Genomic DNA, 14,664 nt, shown 5'->3' on the forward strand with positions numbered 1-14,664 from the left:
CAACCCCTCCATTAGCTGCCGGGTCTTGGAGCCGAGAGAATGCCCGGGTGGCCGAGCCTGTTGCCAAGTGCGTCTTCCTGGGTGCTGACAGTTTCCAGGGGTGATGGGTGCTCGGGGCAGCTTCACTCCCCACATGCAGTGTCCTGGGCCGGGGCCGGCCAGGGGTCCCCCTAGCTGTGCCGTCTCAGGGGAGGACCTGCATGTACTCACTACTGCTGTTCTCTGCGGGGAAGACGGGCACCAGGATGCGGCTTAGGCCGAGAAGAGCCCCCTGACCCCCACAGCCCCCAGACTCAGGGGACGGGGTGTCTCCTGCCTCCTCGGGTGGCCACTCTGCGGGCGAGGGGCTGTGATCGGGGCGTCCCCTGGAGCTGTCCCCTGACCCCATCATTGTGTGTGTCTTGTGGTGGGTTTTTGTCATTGTTTTTGGGGGGGTCACACCCATACTGGCCGTTGCAGTCCTTAGGTTTTCGGGGTAGGGGCGGCACCCGGGGGTCTTCCTGGCTGTCTGGCTTTGGGGGGGTTCCCCAAGGTTTGGATGGAGCTGATGTAGACAAAGGCACTGTGGGGTCTCAGGCAGAGCGCCCAAATCAGCTTCATGGCATATGGTGGTGCGGGTGGGGTCTGCCGGGGTGCTAAAGGGTCCCTCCCCTGCACACAGCAAGGGCCGTGGGTCTCAGCACCCCCTCAAACTCCCTTGGTTCTCCCCGTTGCCCCCTGCACGCCACAGCCCCCCAGGGGGGGTGTCCCCAGGAGAAAGTGCGACTGAGACGGGGCGTCCTCACTTCAGGCTAAGCGCGGGCCTGGGTTTGAGGGAGCTCTCGGGGCTGAAGCTGGTGCCCTCCCGCCCCCTGGGCTCAGCTCAGCACCCCCAGGACCAGCCCTGAGCACTGCGGGGCGGGGGGGTGGGCACAGGGCTGCCGTCCACGCGCACTCACCATAAACGTCCTCCAGCTCCAACTTGGACCTTCTCCAGCCTAGGCAGGGGCCGCCCCTGGGGATGGGCTGTAACAGGGCCACCACCAGCCCCTGGTCCGGCTTCTGGAACGTGTTGATGAGTTCCTGCAGGCTGGGGAAGACCTGCCGTCTCCTGCCCTGCACCGTCTGGGGACCCGGGAGCAGCCGTCAGAGACGTCGGGGCAGGTTGCAGCCCGCTGGACCCGGGCGACCTGGCCCTCAGCCCCCAGGACACCGGGCCAGGCCGGCAGCTTCTCCCGTCGAAGGGAGTGGATTTTGTTTTTTGCTTTTTGCTTTTTGGGTCACACCGGGTGATGCTCAGGGCTGACTCCCGGCTCTGCACTCAGGGATCACTCCTGGCCGTGCTCGGGGGACCCTATGGGATGCCGGGGATCGAACCCGGGTCGGCCGCGTGCAAGACAAATTCCCTCCCTGCTATCGCTCCACCAGCCCAGGGAGTGGATTTTGGACGCTGGGGACAGATACTAAAACCAGACGCACTTTCCCCAGAAGGACACGGGGGCAGGGACGCATGTTGTCTGTCACGGAAGAAGGTTTCCAAATAGTGTATGTTTGTATGTGGCTTCCGGGTGGCCGGCCACCAGACGTTCTCACCTTTCAGTGTGGTTGACCGGCCGGCCAGTGGCCGACTGGGGCTCCCCACCCCCGCCCGCCCACAGCTCTGCCCCAACATCAGCAGAATTTTTTGTTTGTTTGTTTTTGCGTTTTTTGGGTCACACCCAGCAATGCACAGGGATTACTCCTGGCTCTGCACTCAGGAGTTATTCAAACCCGGTCCGCCGCCGCGTGCAAGGCTGATGCCCTCCCCACTGTCGCTATCGCTCCAGCCCCAACACCAGCAGAATCTGAGCAGAAAGGCAGCCTGGGTGCTGCCTTTCACGTGCACAACCAGACCGGAATGGGGAGAAAAAGAACTTTCCAGAATCCCCCCCCCCCGGAAAATGTCACTGCCAGTTTCGTGTGCAGTCAGGGCAGACCTGAAGGGGCCCAGGTGTGTTTTCCTCTTTCTAGTCTGTTCTGCTGGTGCACACGTCACACCCTTTCCTAAGACCTCTGCTCACGCTCACGTTTTTTAAAAAGAAAAAAATGGGGTGGGGTGATAGCACAGAAGGGAGGGAGTTTGCCCTGCACACGGACGACCTGGGTTCGACCCCCGGCATCCCATAGGGTTCCCCGAGCACCACCAGGAGTGATTCCTGAGTGCAGAGCCAGGAGGAACCCCTGAGCATCGCCTGGTGGAACCCAAAAGCAAAACCAACCAACCAACCAAAACCAACCTCAGAAGGCCATGAACTGCACCCCAAGTGATGGGGCCCGGCTAGAGCCCCCAGTGCCCTGGGAAACCCCCTTAAAACACTCATTGGGGGGCTGGAGCAATAGCACAGCGGGGAGGGCATTTTCCTTGCATGTGGCCGACGCGGGTTCGATTCCCAGCATCCCATAGGCTCCCCCGAGCACCGTCAGGAGTGATTCCTGAGTTGCAGAGCCAGGAGTCAGCCCTGAGCATCGCCGGGTGTGGTCCAAAAAGAAAAAAAAATGTATCTAAATAAGGCCCTGAGCGATAGCCCAGCAGGGAGGGCATTGACCTTGCACAAGGCTCATCTGGGTTCAGTCCTGGCATACCATATGGTATCTGGTCCCTGAGCACCGCCAGGAGTGAGTCCTGAGTCACCAGGAGCCAGGAGTCAGCCCTGAGCACCGCTGGATGGGACCCAAAAAGCAATAAATAAATAAATAAATAAATAAGATATTTTGGAGCAAAATCCCTGGTACTTGAAGGCCAGCCACACGTGCTAGGGGAAAAGGCAGCTCAGATAGAGAAGAGAGCACCAAATAAAGGGTGTTGTGAGGACCCTCCCAGGGTGGGAGAAGCATGCTAAAAGTAGTCTATAGACCAAACATGATTGCCACTCAAAGCCTCTCTTGCAAAACACAGTACCCAAAAGAAGAGAGAGAGAACAAGGGGGAATGCCCTGCCACTGAGGCAGGGTGGGATGGGGGGGGTGGGGGGTGGGAGGGATACTGGGACCTGTGGTGGGGGAGGATGGGCACTGGTGGAGGGATGGGTACTTGATCATTGTATAACTGAAACCCAAGCACCAAAATTTGTAAGTCTACAACTGTACCTCATGGTGTCTCACGAATAAAAAAAATAATAAATTAAAAAAAAAGATATTTTGAAGGGGGCTGGAGAGAGTACACAGTGGGCAGGGTGCCTGCCTTGCATGCAGCCAACCTGGGTTTGATTCCTAGTACCCCAGAGGGTCCCCCGAGCACTGCTGAGAGATTCCCTGAGCACAGAGCCAGGAGTCGACCCTGAGCACTGCTGGGTTTGGGACACAGAAACAAAAAAAATTAATATCTAAGGGCTGGAGCCATAGCACAGTGGGGAGGGCGTTTGCCTTGCACGCGGCCGACCCGGGTTCGATTCCCAGCATCCTATAGGGTCCCCTGGGCCCATGAGCGAGTGACCCAAGTGCAGAGCCAGGAGTCAGCCCTGAGGTTTCTCCTCAGCCGCCCGGTCACAGCAGGAAGCAGTCGAGCCAGTGGCCAGCGCCTTTGCCTTCTCGAGCAGGGTCCTTAGATGCTCTCGCTGCCCTGGCCACCCTGGTCCTGTCCTTGGGGCGGTGTCTTTTGGCCTGAGCGTCTCTGCCCTCTGGGGAGGGGCCCCAGCAGGACAGGAGCTGCTCTTTTCTAGAAGATTCACTCCCTTGGGGGTGCAGGGTCACACCTGAGGGTGCCGGGGAGCAGACCTGGGGCTCCCGCACGCCAAGCCTCGCTCCAGCCCGAGGGGCTGTTCCCTGGGCTCCCCGAGGACCCAGCTCTGGCCAGCTTGGTGTCCACCCCACGTCGCTGGCCCCCGCTGGGCCCTGACGTTACCTCGATGTTGTAATGGCCAGGTTTCTCCTTGAAGATGCGGTAGGTGTACACGGTGTTCCTGAACCTGGGGGCAGACAAACACGGGAGGGCTTAGCCCGGCCCCCCTGCCGCCGTGTGGGGGTCCAGCCTCTGTTCGTCAGCCCCGAGCCCAGGAAGGGGGCACCGTCTCCCCGCTGGCCCCTTTGTGCGGGTTTGAGAGGCGGAGACGGAGGGCCCGGTGCTCAGGGGGCCTCCGGCTGTCCCCGTGGCCACTCAGGCTTCACGGCGACCTGTCCACTGAGCTTTAAGAGGACACGACACAGAGCAGTGGACGTGAGGACCCCAGGCAGGAAGGGAGAAAACCCTGATGCAACTCAGGGGCCACACCCTGCTCTGCCCAGGGTGCACTCGGGGTGAAGACCCAGGTAGGGAGAGTGGGTTGGAGACGGCAGGCCTTTACACACACACACACACAGACACACAGACACACACATACAGATACACACAGACACACTGAGAGACACACGGACACAGACAGACACAGACACACATATATAGATACACACACATAGACACACAGACACAGACACACTGAGATACACACACAGACATGGACACACGTAGACACACAGATACACAGACACACAGATACACAGACACACAGATACACAGACACACAGAGACATATACACAGACGCACACAGACATACACAGAGAGACAAATACAGATAGACACACACAGAGACACACAACAGACACAACAGACACACACAGACACACACTCAAACACAGACACACAGAGATACACACACAGACTCACAGACGCACAAACAGACACACAGATACACAACACACACACAGATACACGCACACAGACACAGACACATACACAGACGTACACACTCAGACACAAACACACACAGAGACACAGAGATTTACACACTCACACAGATGCACACACAGACACACACACAGATACAGATACACAGACACACACAGAATCACACAGATACACAGACACACAGAATCACACAGATACACAGACACACTCACACAGATACAGACTCAGACACAGACACACACACAGATACAGACACATACAGACATACACATAGACACACATACACTCACGCAGACACACACACACACACACACAGAGTCCCACCCCTGCAGAGCCCAGCCCGGAACCAGCCCTGCTGGTAACTCCAACCTTGGCGGCCCGTGCCGTGACTTTTCATTCCAGAAACTCCCTGTGCCAGCCCCTCTCCCCTCCGCCTCTGCACACCCGGACCGACCCGCAGACCCCCGGACCCAGCGACCCCGCGCCTGCCCCCCGCCGGGCACTATGAACCGTGTTTAACCTGGCTCAGCCGCCCCTGGGCCCTTCCAGGCGGCTTTTCCCGCCTTTATTTCCCGGCCAAGCCAGCCGACCTTCTCCGCCCACAGAATTCCCCACTTGGCAGGAAATACTAAACGGGCGTTTTGGGGGGTTTTGTTTTGCTTGGGGACCGCACCCAGTGGTGCTCAGAACCAGCTTCTGGGCCGTGTGCTCCGGGCCGGGAGGGGTTCAGGCAGAGCCAGTCAGCGGCGTGGAACCCGGTGCCCTTCCCGCTGTCCCCAACCATCTCTCGGCCACGATGGTTGATTTTCCTACCAAGTGGGGACCATTTGGTGCCTCGTCTGCATGCAGTTCTTTCCAGGAGGAGAAGAAAGGGTCGGGGCCCTGGGGTCCTTCCTGTTACCCCTACCCGGGGGTCTGCATTCCACTCCCCCCTTCACGCCTGCAGCTGGCTCCTTGCACACACCCCGTCCCTCCCAAGGGACCCTAAGCTGATGGTCGGACGGAGCATTCGCTTCCAGCTCCCAGATGGATTCCACCTTCACGGAATGTTCTAGAAGCTCTGTCGCAGGGGGACTCACAGTCACCCCATGATCTGTCACACCGTCACAGCAGGGGGCACTTCCTGTCCCCTGACCAGCCCGGCCTGCGACTTCCTGCTGCCTGCTGGTTTCTCACCTCCCCTCCACCCCCCTGCAGCCCGCACTGGCCAGGCGGGTCCCCACGCTGTCACTCACGGTCACAGTTAACACCCCTGCACAAAACCACCCGTTTCCGCGCTTTGAGACCCCGTTATCTCAATCTGGTCCCAGGGCGATAGAGTTCATATCTCGGGGACGAACATCCGTGTATCCGTGATGGCTGAGCGATCTCCCCTATACCCCAGCCCCGGGAAACAATATATTTTTTTTTTGGTCAACATGCCCTGCGGTCTGCTCAGACACAGTGCACAGGGACACAAGCGGGAACTTGGCAGTGGTGAGACCGAATGTGTAAGCCCCTAGCTGTGAAGTCTGTGTCCGCAGGGGGCCTAGTGTTTCTAGTTTTTCTTTTTCAGTTTCTTTTTTTACTTTTTTTTTTTGCTTTTTGGTTGGGGGCTGGAGCGATAGCCCAACGGGTAGGGCGCCCGGCCGACATGGGTTTGATTCTTCTTTTTTTTTTTTGCTTTTTGGGTCACACCCGGCGATGCACAGGGGTTACTCCTGGCTCTGCACTCAGGAGTTACTCCTGGCGGTGCTCAGGGGACCATATGGGAAGCTGGGAATTGAACCCGGGTCAGCCGCGTGCAAGGCAAACGCCCTACCCACTGTGCTATCTCTCCAGCCTTGGATTCGATTCCTCTGCCCCTCTCGGAGAGGCCGGCAAGCTACCGAGAGTATCTCGCCCGCACGGCAGAGCCTGGCAAGCTCCCCATGGCGTCTTCGAGATGCCAAACACAGTCACAACAAGCCTCACAATGGAGACGTGACTGGTGCCCGCTCGAGCAAATCGATGAACGACGGGAGGACAGTGCGACAGGGCTATGGTGCTTTTTGGTTCACACCCAGCGATGCTCAGGGGTGACTCCTGACTCTGCACTCAGGAATTACTCCTGCCAGTGCTGGGGGACCCTAGGGGATGCCGGGGATCGAACCTGGGTGGGCCGCGAGCCAGGCAAATGCCCTCCCCGCTGTGCTATCGCTCCAGCCCCGGGCCTGGTATTTCTGGGGGTGCCCGGCAGAAAGTGGCGAGCTTTGGAGCAGATGGGGGTGACTTGGGCCGCTTGTCCCCTCGTGCCGTGACTGTACAATCACACATCACCTGGGCTCCCCCCGAATGCCCGGTCTGGCGTCTCCTCCCAGCCGTTTGGCCCTGACGGGGAGGAAGTGAATGAAACCGGGCGCTGACCCCCTGCCCCATGTCTTGGGGGGAGAAAAAATTCCACCTTCCAGCCATGGGACACTGCAGGTGGGACACTGCAGGCTAGCCGCCAGGAAGGACCTTGCACATGTGTCCAAGGTGGCCGGCAGCTGGGCATGTCCTGCACCCCTGTCTGTCTCTGTGCTGCAGTGACCTTTGTCCTGGGGCTGGACATGGCGTGGAGACAGACTCCCGCACTCTGGCCTGGCCGGTGTAGACGGCTTAGCCAGTGTAGACGGCCGGTGTGGACACACCACTCCATCCGCCAGCTGGGCCCCTTACAACTGACTCCGTCCACTCTGGCTGTGCCCCCGGAGGTGCCCAGAGCCCCGGCCGCCCCCCGGGTACTCACGAGACGCAGAGACACACGACCCCGGGCACGGTCTCGCTGTCCCTCAGCAGATAATTCCCGTCCACCCCGTCCGAGAGCAGCAGCCGCTCACAGCTGACCTTGGACAGGGGCCCGTGGTAGCACGGCAGGTCCATGGCCCCGCGGCCGGCGAGTGAGGCTGCCGGCAGGAAGTGACCACAGCCTCAGCCCACGGGGGGCAGGGGAGCGTTTCGGGCGGGGCTGCTGCTCCCCGGGGAGGGTGCTCACGGGACCAGTGCTCACCATGGCCCTGCGGGGGCTCACAGCCTTGCCCCCTCACCCCATTCCCAGGCCGCTGGCCTGCCAAAGCCTGGAGGACTGTCACTCTAGGGGGGCCCAGAGTCCAGGAAATGGTCTTAACTGGATGGGTCTCTCTCTTTCTCTCTCTCTCTCTCTGTGTCTCTCTCTGTATCTCTGTGTGTCTTTCTCAGTCTCTCTCTGTGTCTCTGTGTCCCTGTGTGTCTCTGTGTGCCCTTGTCTCTGTCTCTCTCTGTGTCTCTGTGTCCCTGTGTGTCTCTGTGTCTTTCTCTGTCTCTGTCTCTCTCTGTCTCTGTGTCCCTGTGTGTCTCTCTGTGCCTTTGTCTCTGTCTCTCTCTGTGTCTCTGTGTCCCTGTGTGTCTGTGTGTCTTTCTCTGTCTCTGTCTCTCTCTGTCTCTGTGTCCCTGTGTGTCTGTGTGTCTTTCTCTGTCTCTGTCTCTCTCTGTCTCTGTGTCCCTGTGTGTCTCTGTGTGCCTTTGTCTCTGTCTCTCTCTCTGTGTCTCTGTGTCCTTGTGTGTCTGTATGTCTTTCTCTGTCTCTGTCTCTCTCTCTGTGTCTCTGTGTCCTTGTGTGTCTGTATGTCTTTCTCTGTCTCTGTCTCTCTCTGTCTCTGTGTCCCTGGGTGTCTGTGTGTCTTTCTCTGTCTCTGTCTCTCTCTGTCTCTGTGTCCCTGTGTGTCTCTGTGTGTCTTTCTCTGTCTCTGTCTCTCTCAGTGTCTCTGAGTGTCTCCCTATCTCTCTCTCCCTCCCCCTCCCCCCCCTCCCCAGTGTGTCTGTCTCTGTGTCTGTTTGCATCACACCCATGGGTGCTCAGGACTGACTCCTGGCTCTGCACTCAAGGATCACTCCTGGAGGGCTGCAGTTGGGCCATGCTGAGCCCAGGGTGGCCAGCACCCGCCCGCCTTGCTACTCTGCAGCCCCAGGCCTTGGCGCCGTCAGATCTCACAGACCCACCGTGCTCCTCCCTCTCAGTCTCTCTCCTCCCTCCCTCCTTCCCTCTCTCCCTCTCCCTCCCTCCCTCTCTCTCTCTCTCTCCCCTCCTCCACAGCCCCTGTCTGGGGGCCCACAGACCCTTGTCCCAGTCTTGGCCAGAGGAAACTTTCGTGGTCTCCTCCTGTCCCCCACGCGGAGGCCGGGGACGCCTCAGCTGGGGGAAGAAAATGTGATTCAGATGCCGCGCGTGGGGGACCACCGGCCATGGTGGCCGAGGGCACAGTGAGTCACTGTACGTGGCCCCCGGGGCCACCCAGGCAGGAGTCCTGGTGACGGCAGACACACGAAGGGTGTGGGAGGGTGTTAGAGCAGGAACAACCTGCAAAGGACAGCCGCAGCCCAACCAGGTGATGAGCCAGAGGCAGCTGGAGAGAGAACGCAGGGTCCAGGCCCAGACGTGTGTGCTGACCTGGGTTCCATCCCTGGCACTTCACAGGGTCCCTGGGGCGCTACAGGGAGTGACCTCTCAACGCAGGACCTGAGTCCCGGGAGCCGCAGAGCCAAAGGATGGAGTGAAATGACAAAGAAACCACATAAAGGGGCCATACAACAGGGAGGGCATTTGCCTTACACGCGGCCAACCCGGGTTCGATCCCTGGCATTCCATAGAGTCCCCAGAGCACCACCAGGAGTGATCCCGGAGCACTGCCGAGTGTGGCCGTCCACAAACCAAACCAAACACAACAAAGCCTTTTTTTTTTTTTTAAATTTTTTTATGAGTCACTGTGACACAGGCCCTTACAAAGCTGTTCGTGATTAGGCTTCAGTCATACAGCGTTCCAACACGTTCCAACACCCATCCCTCCACCAGTGTGTATTTCCCAGCACCAGTTTTTGTTTTTTTTAACAAAACCCTTTAAATACAGACGCAGGGGTGGAGTTCATGCTCAATTCAATCAGCCTAATCAGTGGCTAAATAAATAACAATACGCCTACATACATAAAAAAATTAAAAAATAAATAAATACAGGCGCTGGGTTGGAGCAATGGTACAGCGGGGTGGGGAGGGCGCTTGCCTGGTTCGATCCCAAGTTCGATCCCCGGCATCCCATAAGGTCCCCCGAGCACCGCCAGGAGTGATCCCTGAGTGCAGAGCCAGGAGGAACCCCTGAGCACTGCCACGAGTGCCCCCCAAAAATCCAAACCAGCAACAATAACAAAAACGTTATAGAAAAGAAAAGAAGAGGGTTGGAGAGATAGTAGAGCGGGTAAGACCTAGGACCCCTGCTTCAATCCCCGGCATCCCATAGGGTCCCCCTGAGCACCCCTAAGAGTTCAGAGCTAGGAGTGACTCCTGAGCACTGCCGAGTGTGACCCCCTAAAACACACATAAGTAAAGGAGCTGACCTGTGCCCCCTCCCTGAAAGTGACAGAACGCGAGACTCCGCCCCCAAGGAGGCTCCGCCCCAACAGCCCCGCCCCAAAGTAGGCCCCGCCCAGGAGGCTCCGCCCCCAATGAAACTCCGCCCCTGGAGGCCTCAGCCCAAGGAGACTCCGCCTTTGTGGAAGCCCCGCCCCAGGGAGGCTCCGCCCCCAAGGAGTCGCGTTCCAATAGGCCCGGCCCAGGGAGGCTCCTCCCCCGCAGAGGCCCCGCCCAAAGAGACTCCGCCCCCGCCGAGGCCCCGCCCCAAGGAGAGTCAGGCCCCCCCACCCCCAGGCTCCATCGGAGGTTCAGCACCAACAGGCCACGCCCCTGGAGGCCCCTCTCCAGGGAAGCTTAGTTCCAAAGAGGCTCCGCCCCACAAGGTCCCGCCCCTGGGGGCCCTGCTCCCAATGAAACTCCGCCCCTGAAGGCCCCGCCCTCGGAGGCCCCGCCCCCAAGGAAACCTCGCCCCTGGAGGCCTGGCCCCCAAGGAAACTCAGCCCGTCCCAGGGGAGGCTCCGGGCCCGCAAGGTCCGGCCCAGGGAAGCTCCGCCCCAAATAGGCCCCGCCCACGAAGGCCCTGCTCCCAATGAAACTCCACCCAAAGGAGGCCCCGCCCTCAGCAGGCCCTGCCCAGGGAGGCTCCTCCCTGAACAGAGGCCCCGCCCACGAAGGCCCCGCCCCCAATAAAACCCCGCCCCTGGAGGCCCGGCTCCCAAGGAGACTCAGCCTGTCCTGTGGCGGCTCCAGGTCGCAACGTCCCGCCCAGGGAGGCTCCGCCCTCGGAGGCCCCGCCCCCAACGAAACCCCGCCCCTGGAGGCCTGGCCCCCAAGGAGACTCAGCCCGTCCTGTGGAGGCTCCAGGCCGCAAGGTCCCGCCCCCAGGGAGGCTCCGCCCCAAAGGAGGCCCCGCCCTCAGCAGGCCCTGCCCAGGGAGGCTCCTCCCCCAGCAGAGGCCCCGCCCACGCAGGCCCCGCCCTCTCCTCCTCTCCGCCCGCTCCGATTGGCTCCCCGTCACTTCCGGCGGCGGGGCTCGCCGCGCCGGCTTCCGGTGTCATGGCGGCCTGAGCCCGGGGCCGGCGGACGGCGGCGGGGCCCGGCCCTGCGGAGGCCGCGGGTGGGTCCGGCGGGTCCGGCGGGTCCGGCGGGCATGTGAGCGCGGGCCGAGGCGCCTCCGCGGGCCGTCGCGTGCGCTCGGCGTCAGGCCCGGATGGCGGGGTCGTGGGGCGCCGAGCCGCCGCGCTTCCTGGAGGCCTTCGGGCGGCTGTGGCAGGTGCAGAGCCGGCTGGGCAGCGGCTCGTCGGCCTCCGTGTACCGCGTGCGCTGCTGCGGCGCCCCCGGCTCGCCCCCCGGCGCCCTCAAGCAGTTCCTGCCGCCGGGGGCCTCGGGCGCCGCCGCCTCGGCCGCCGAGTACGGCTTCCGCAAGGAGCGCGCGGCGCTGGAGCAGCTGCAGGGGCACCGCAACATCGGTGAGGCCGCGCGGGGCTCGGACCCCCCGGGCTGCAGGGACGGGGGTCCCCGAGCTCAGCCCCGCGGGGGACGGGGGTCCCCGAGCTCAGCCCCACCAGGTTGCAGACCCCGGAGCTCAGCCCCGCAGGGACAAGGGGTCCTGGGCTCAGCCCCGCCGGGCTGCAGACCCCGGAGCTCAGCTCCGGGGGGACGGGGGTCCCCGAGCTCAGCCCCGCGGGGACGAGGGGTCCCGGGCTCAGCCCCGCCGGGCTGCAGACCCCGGAGCTCAGCTCCGCTAGATTGCAGACCCCGGAGCTCAGCCCCGCCAGGACAAGGGTCCCCGAGCTCAGCCCCGCCAGATTGCAGACCCTGGAGCTCAGCCCCGCGGGGATAAGGGTCCCCGAGCTCAGCTCCGCCGGGACAAGGGTCCCCGAGCTCATCCCCACCAGGACGAGGGTCCCCGAGCTCAGCTCCGCCAGGTTGCAGACCCCGGAGCTAAGCCCCGCGGGGACAAGGGTCCCCGAGCTCAGCCCCGCCAGGTTGCAGACCCTGGAGCTCAGCTCCGCTAGATTGCAGACCCCGGAGCTCAGCTCCGCGGGGACGAGGGTCCCCGAGCTCAGCCCCGCCAGGACAAGGGTCCCCCGAGCTCAGCCCCGCCAGGTTGCAGACCCCGGAGCTCAACCCCGCCAGGACAAGGGTCCCCAAGCTCAGCTCCGCCAGGTTGCAGACCCCGGAGCTCAGCCCCGCGGGGACAAGGGTCCCCGAGCTCTGCCCTGCCCGGACAAGAGTCCCCGAGCTCAGCTCCGCCCGCCGCAGGCAAATGTCACCCTGGCGGGCGGGTGGCGCGGCCCGGGCTGGGGGAGGGGCAGGACGGCCTGGGCACTCGCAGCTGGCCGCCCTGCACCCGGGGCCGGAGTGACGGTGCAGCCGCCGCACCCCGGGCTCACCCCCCCCCCTTAACGGATGTTTTTATTGGGGCGATCAGGATTGGAAACCCGCCCCCCCCCCCCCAGGCCTCCCTGACCCTTGGCTCTGGTGGCGCCCTGGTGTTTGTGACGCACCATCCCGGGACCGCTCACTGTTTGGGTTCACTGTCCTGCCTCGCTCCTGCCCGAGTCCCCTCCCCCGTCCCAGGCCGCCCAGGTCTTGGCTGCAGCTGGGCAGTTTGCAGGGTCTTACTGCTCTGGGGTTGCCCCCTGAGCAGGGACCAGCCCAAGGCCTGTCTTGTTTGTCATCCAGGCCACCCAGTTGGCTTCTCTGTAGGGGAAATTATTTTGGGGGGTGGGGGGCGTGGGGACTACACTTGGCCGTGCTTAGGGGTCACTCCTGGCTCTGTGCTCTGGAATCATGCAGGGCGGTGCTCTGGGGGTCCAACCAGGGTTGGCTACCATGCAAGGCAAGCACCCACCCGGGTGATCTCTCCAGGACCCTCCTGTTTTGATCCCATAAGGAGGGGTGGGTGTGTCTTTGTGGGATCCCCACCCTGCGATGCTCAGGGCTGCCTCCAGGAATCAACTCCTGGTGATGCTGGAGGGGGACCCAATGAGATGCCGGGGATCGGGGATCGAACCCGGGTCGGCCATGTGCAAGGCAAACGCCCTCCCCGCTGTCCTGTCGCCCAGACCCAGGTGGGGAAATTTTTTTTTTAATTATTTTTTTATTTTTTGCTTTTTGGGTCCCACCTGGCAATGCTCAGGGGTTCCTCCTGGCTCTGCACTCAGGAATGACTCCTGGCGGTGCTTGGGGGACCCTGTGGGATGTTGGGGCTCGAACCCCGGTCAGCCACGTACAAGGCAAACGCCCTACCCGCTGTCCTGTTGCTTAGACCCAGGTGGGGGAATTTTTTTTTTTTATAGATTTTCATCTTTCAGGGTTTTTTTTTTGCTTTTTTGGGACTCCCACCCGGCTATGCTCAGGGGTTGCTCCTGGCTCTGCACTCAGGAATGACTCCTGGCGGTGCTTGGGGGACCCTGTGGGATGTTGGGGCTCGAACCCCAGTCAGCCACGTACAAGGCAAACGCCCTACCCGCTGTCCTGTTGCTTAGACCCAGGTGGGGGAATTTTTTTTTTTTATAGATTTTCATTTTTCAGGGTTTTTTTTTTTTTTTTTTTTGCTTTTTTGGGACTCCCACCCGGCGATGCTCAGGGGTTGCTCCTGGCTCTGCACTCAGGAATGACTCCTGGTGGTGCTTGGGGACCCCATGGGAGGCTCGGGATCGAACCCGGGTCAGCCGCGTGCAAGGCAAACGCCCTCCCCGCTGTGCCGTCGCTCCAGCCCCTGGGTGAGGGAATTTTGAAAGGAACGGTATCGGGAAATCAGCCGATGTCCCGCGCCCGCCCCGCCCGGCCCGGCTGACCCCCTCTCCCCCCGCAGTGACCCTGTACGGCGTCTTCACCATCCACTTCCCCCCGGACGCGCCGTCCCGCTGTCTGTTGCTGGAACTCCTGGACGTGAGCGTGTCGGAGCTGCTGCTCTGCGCCAGCCACCAGGGCTGCTCCCTGTGGACCGTCCAGCACTGCGCCCGCGACGTCCTGGAGGCCCTGGCTTTCCTCCACCACGAGGGCTACGTCCACGCCGACCTCAAGCCCCGCAACATCCTGTGGAGTGCCGAAAGCGAGTGTTTCAAGCTCATCGACTTCGGGCTCAGCTTCAAAGAAGGCAATCAGGTAGGGAGCGGCCCCGGGCACGGGGGAGCCCGGCCGGACAGCAGGGGGGCGCTGGCCGTGCGTCCACAGCACCCCACAGGTCACTGTCACTGTCCTCCCGTTGTTCATCGATTTGCTCGAGTAAGCACCAGTAACGTCTCCTCTTTTTTTTTTCTTTATTTTGGCTTTTTGGGTCACACCTGGCGATGCTCAGGGGTTCCTCCTGGCTCTGCATTCAGGAATTACCCCTGGCGATGCTCGGGGGACCATATGGGATGCTGGGAATCGAACCTGGGTCGACCCGGATCGGCAGCGTGCAAGGCAAACGCCCTACCCGCTGTGCTATCACTCCAGCCCCAATCTCTCTTTTGAGACTTCTCGTTACGGTGTTTGGTATATCGAATACGTCACCGGGAGCTTGCCAGGCTCTGCCGTGCGGGCGAGATACTCTCGGTAGCTTGCCGGGCTCTCTGAGAGGGACGGAGGAATCGAACCCAGCTCGGCTGGGCTG

At 61.4% G+C, this 14,664-nt stretch overlaps 2 protein-coding genes across 2 annotated transcripts in view; one reads left to right on the forward strand and one right to left on the reverse strand.

Moving 5' to 3' along the window:
* Positions 1 to 48: 48 nt before the first annotated feature.
* On the reverse strand, positions 49 to 7,561 carry SH2D1B (SH2 domain containing 1B). The gene is made up of 4 exons (XM_056137780.1): positions 7,428 to 7,561; positions 3,859 to 3,922; positions 939 to 1,104; positions 49 to 222 (listed from the first exon to the last, which is right to left on the reverse strand). Exons 1-4 carry the CDS (start codon positions 7,559 to 7,561, stop codon positions 185 to 187), a joined length of 402 nt encoding a protein of 133 aa, XP_055993755.1. The 3' UTR covers positions 49 to 184.
* Positions 7,562 to 11,100: 3,539 nt separating this feature from the next.
* Positions 11,101 to 14,664, forward strand: part of UHMK1 (U2AF homology motif kinase 1) — a 48,286-nt gene continuing 44,722 nt past the window's right edge. Inside the window, exons 1-2 of the mRNA XM_056137772.1 lie at positions 11,101 to 11,527; positions 13,882 to 14,174. Coding sequence (XP_055993747.1) covers positions 11,269 to 11,527; positions 13,882 to 14,174 — 552 coding nt within the window. The 5' untranslated portion in view covers positions 11,101 to 11,268. The remainder of the gene's footprint in view (positions 11,528 to 13,881; positions 14,175 to 14,664) is intronic.

This window comes from Sorex fumeus, unplaced genomic scaffold (assembly GCF_029834395.1).
Source record: "Sorex fumeus unplaced genomic scaffold, SorFum_2.1 ptg000127l, whole genome shotgun sequence".
In the NCBI taxonomy this organism is placed as follows: Eukaryota; Metazoa; Chordata; class Mammalia; order Eulipotyphla; family Soricidae; genus Sorex; species Sorex fumeus.

Bases quoted from the DNA above. Each gene is read 5' to 3' on its own strand.
- SH2D1B (XM_056137780.1), bottom strand. From the start codon at position 7,561: ATGGACCTGCCGTGCTACCACGGGCCCCTGTCCAAGGTCAGCTGTGAG. The intron at 3,923-7,427 runs GTGAGTACCCGG...GTCTGCCCCCAG, and splicing joins GTCGTGTGTCTCTGCGTCTC to GTTCAGGAACACCGTGTACA. The intron at 223-938 runs GTGAGTGCGCGT...TCTTCCCCGCAG, and splicing joins GGAGCTGGAGGACGTTTATG to AGAACAGCAGTAGTGAGTAC.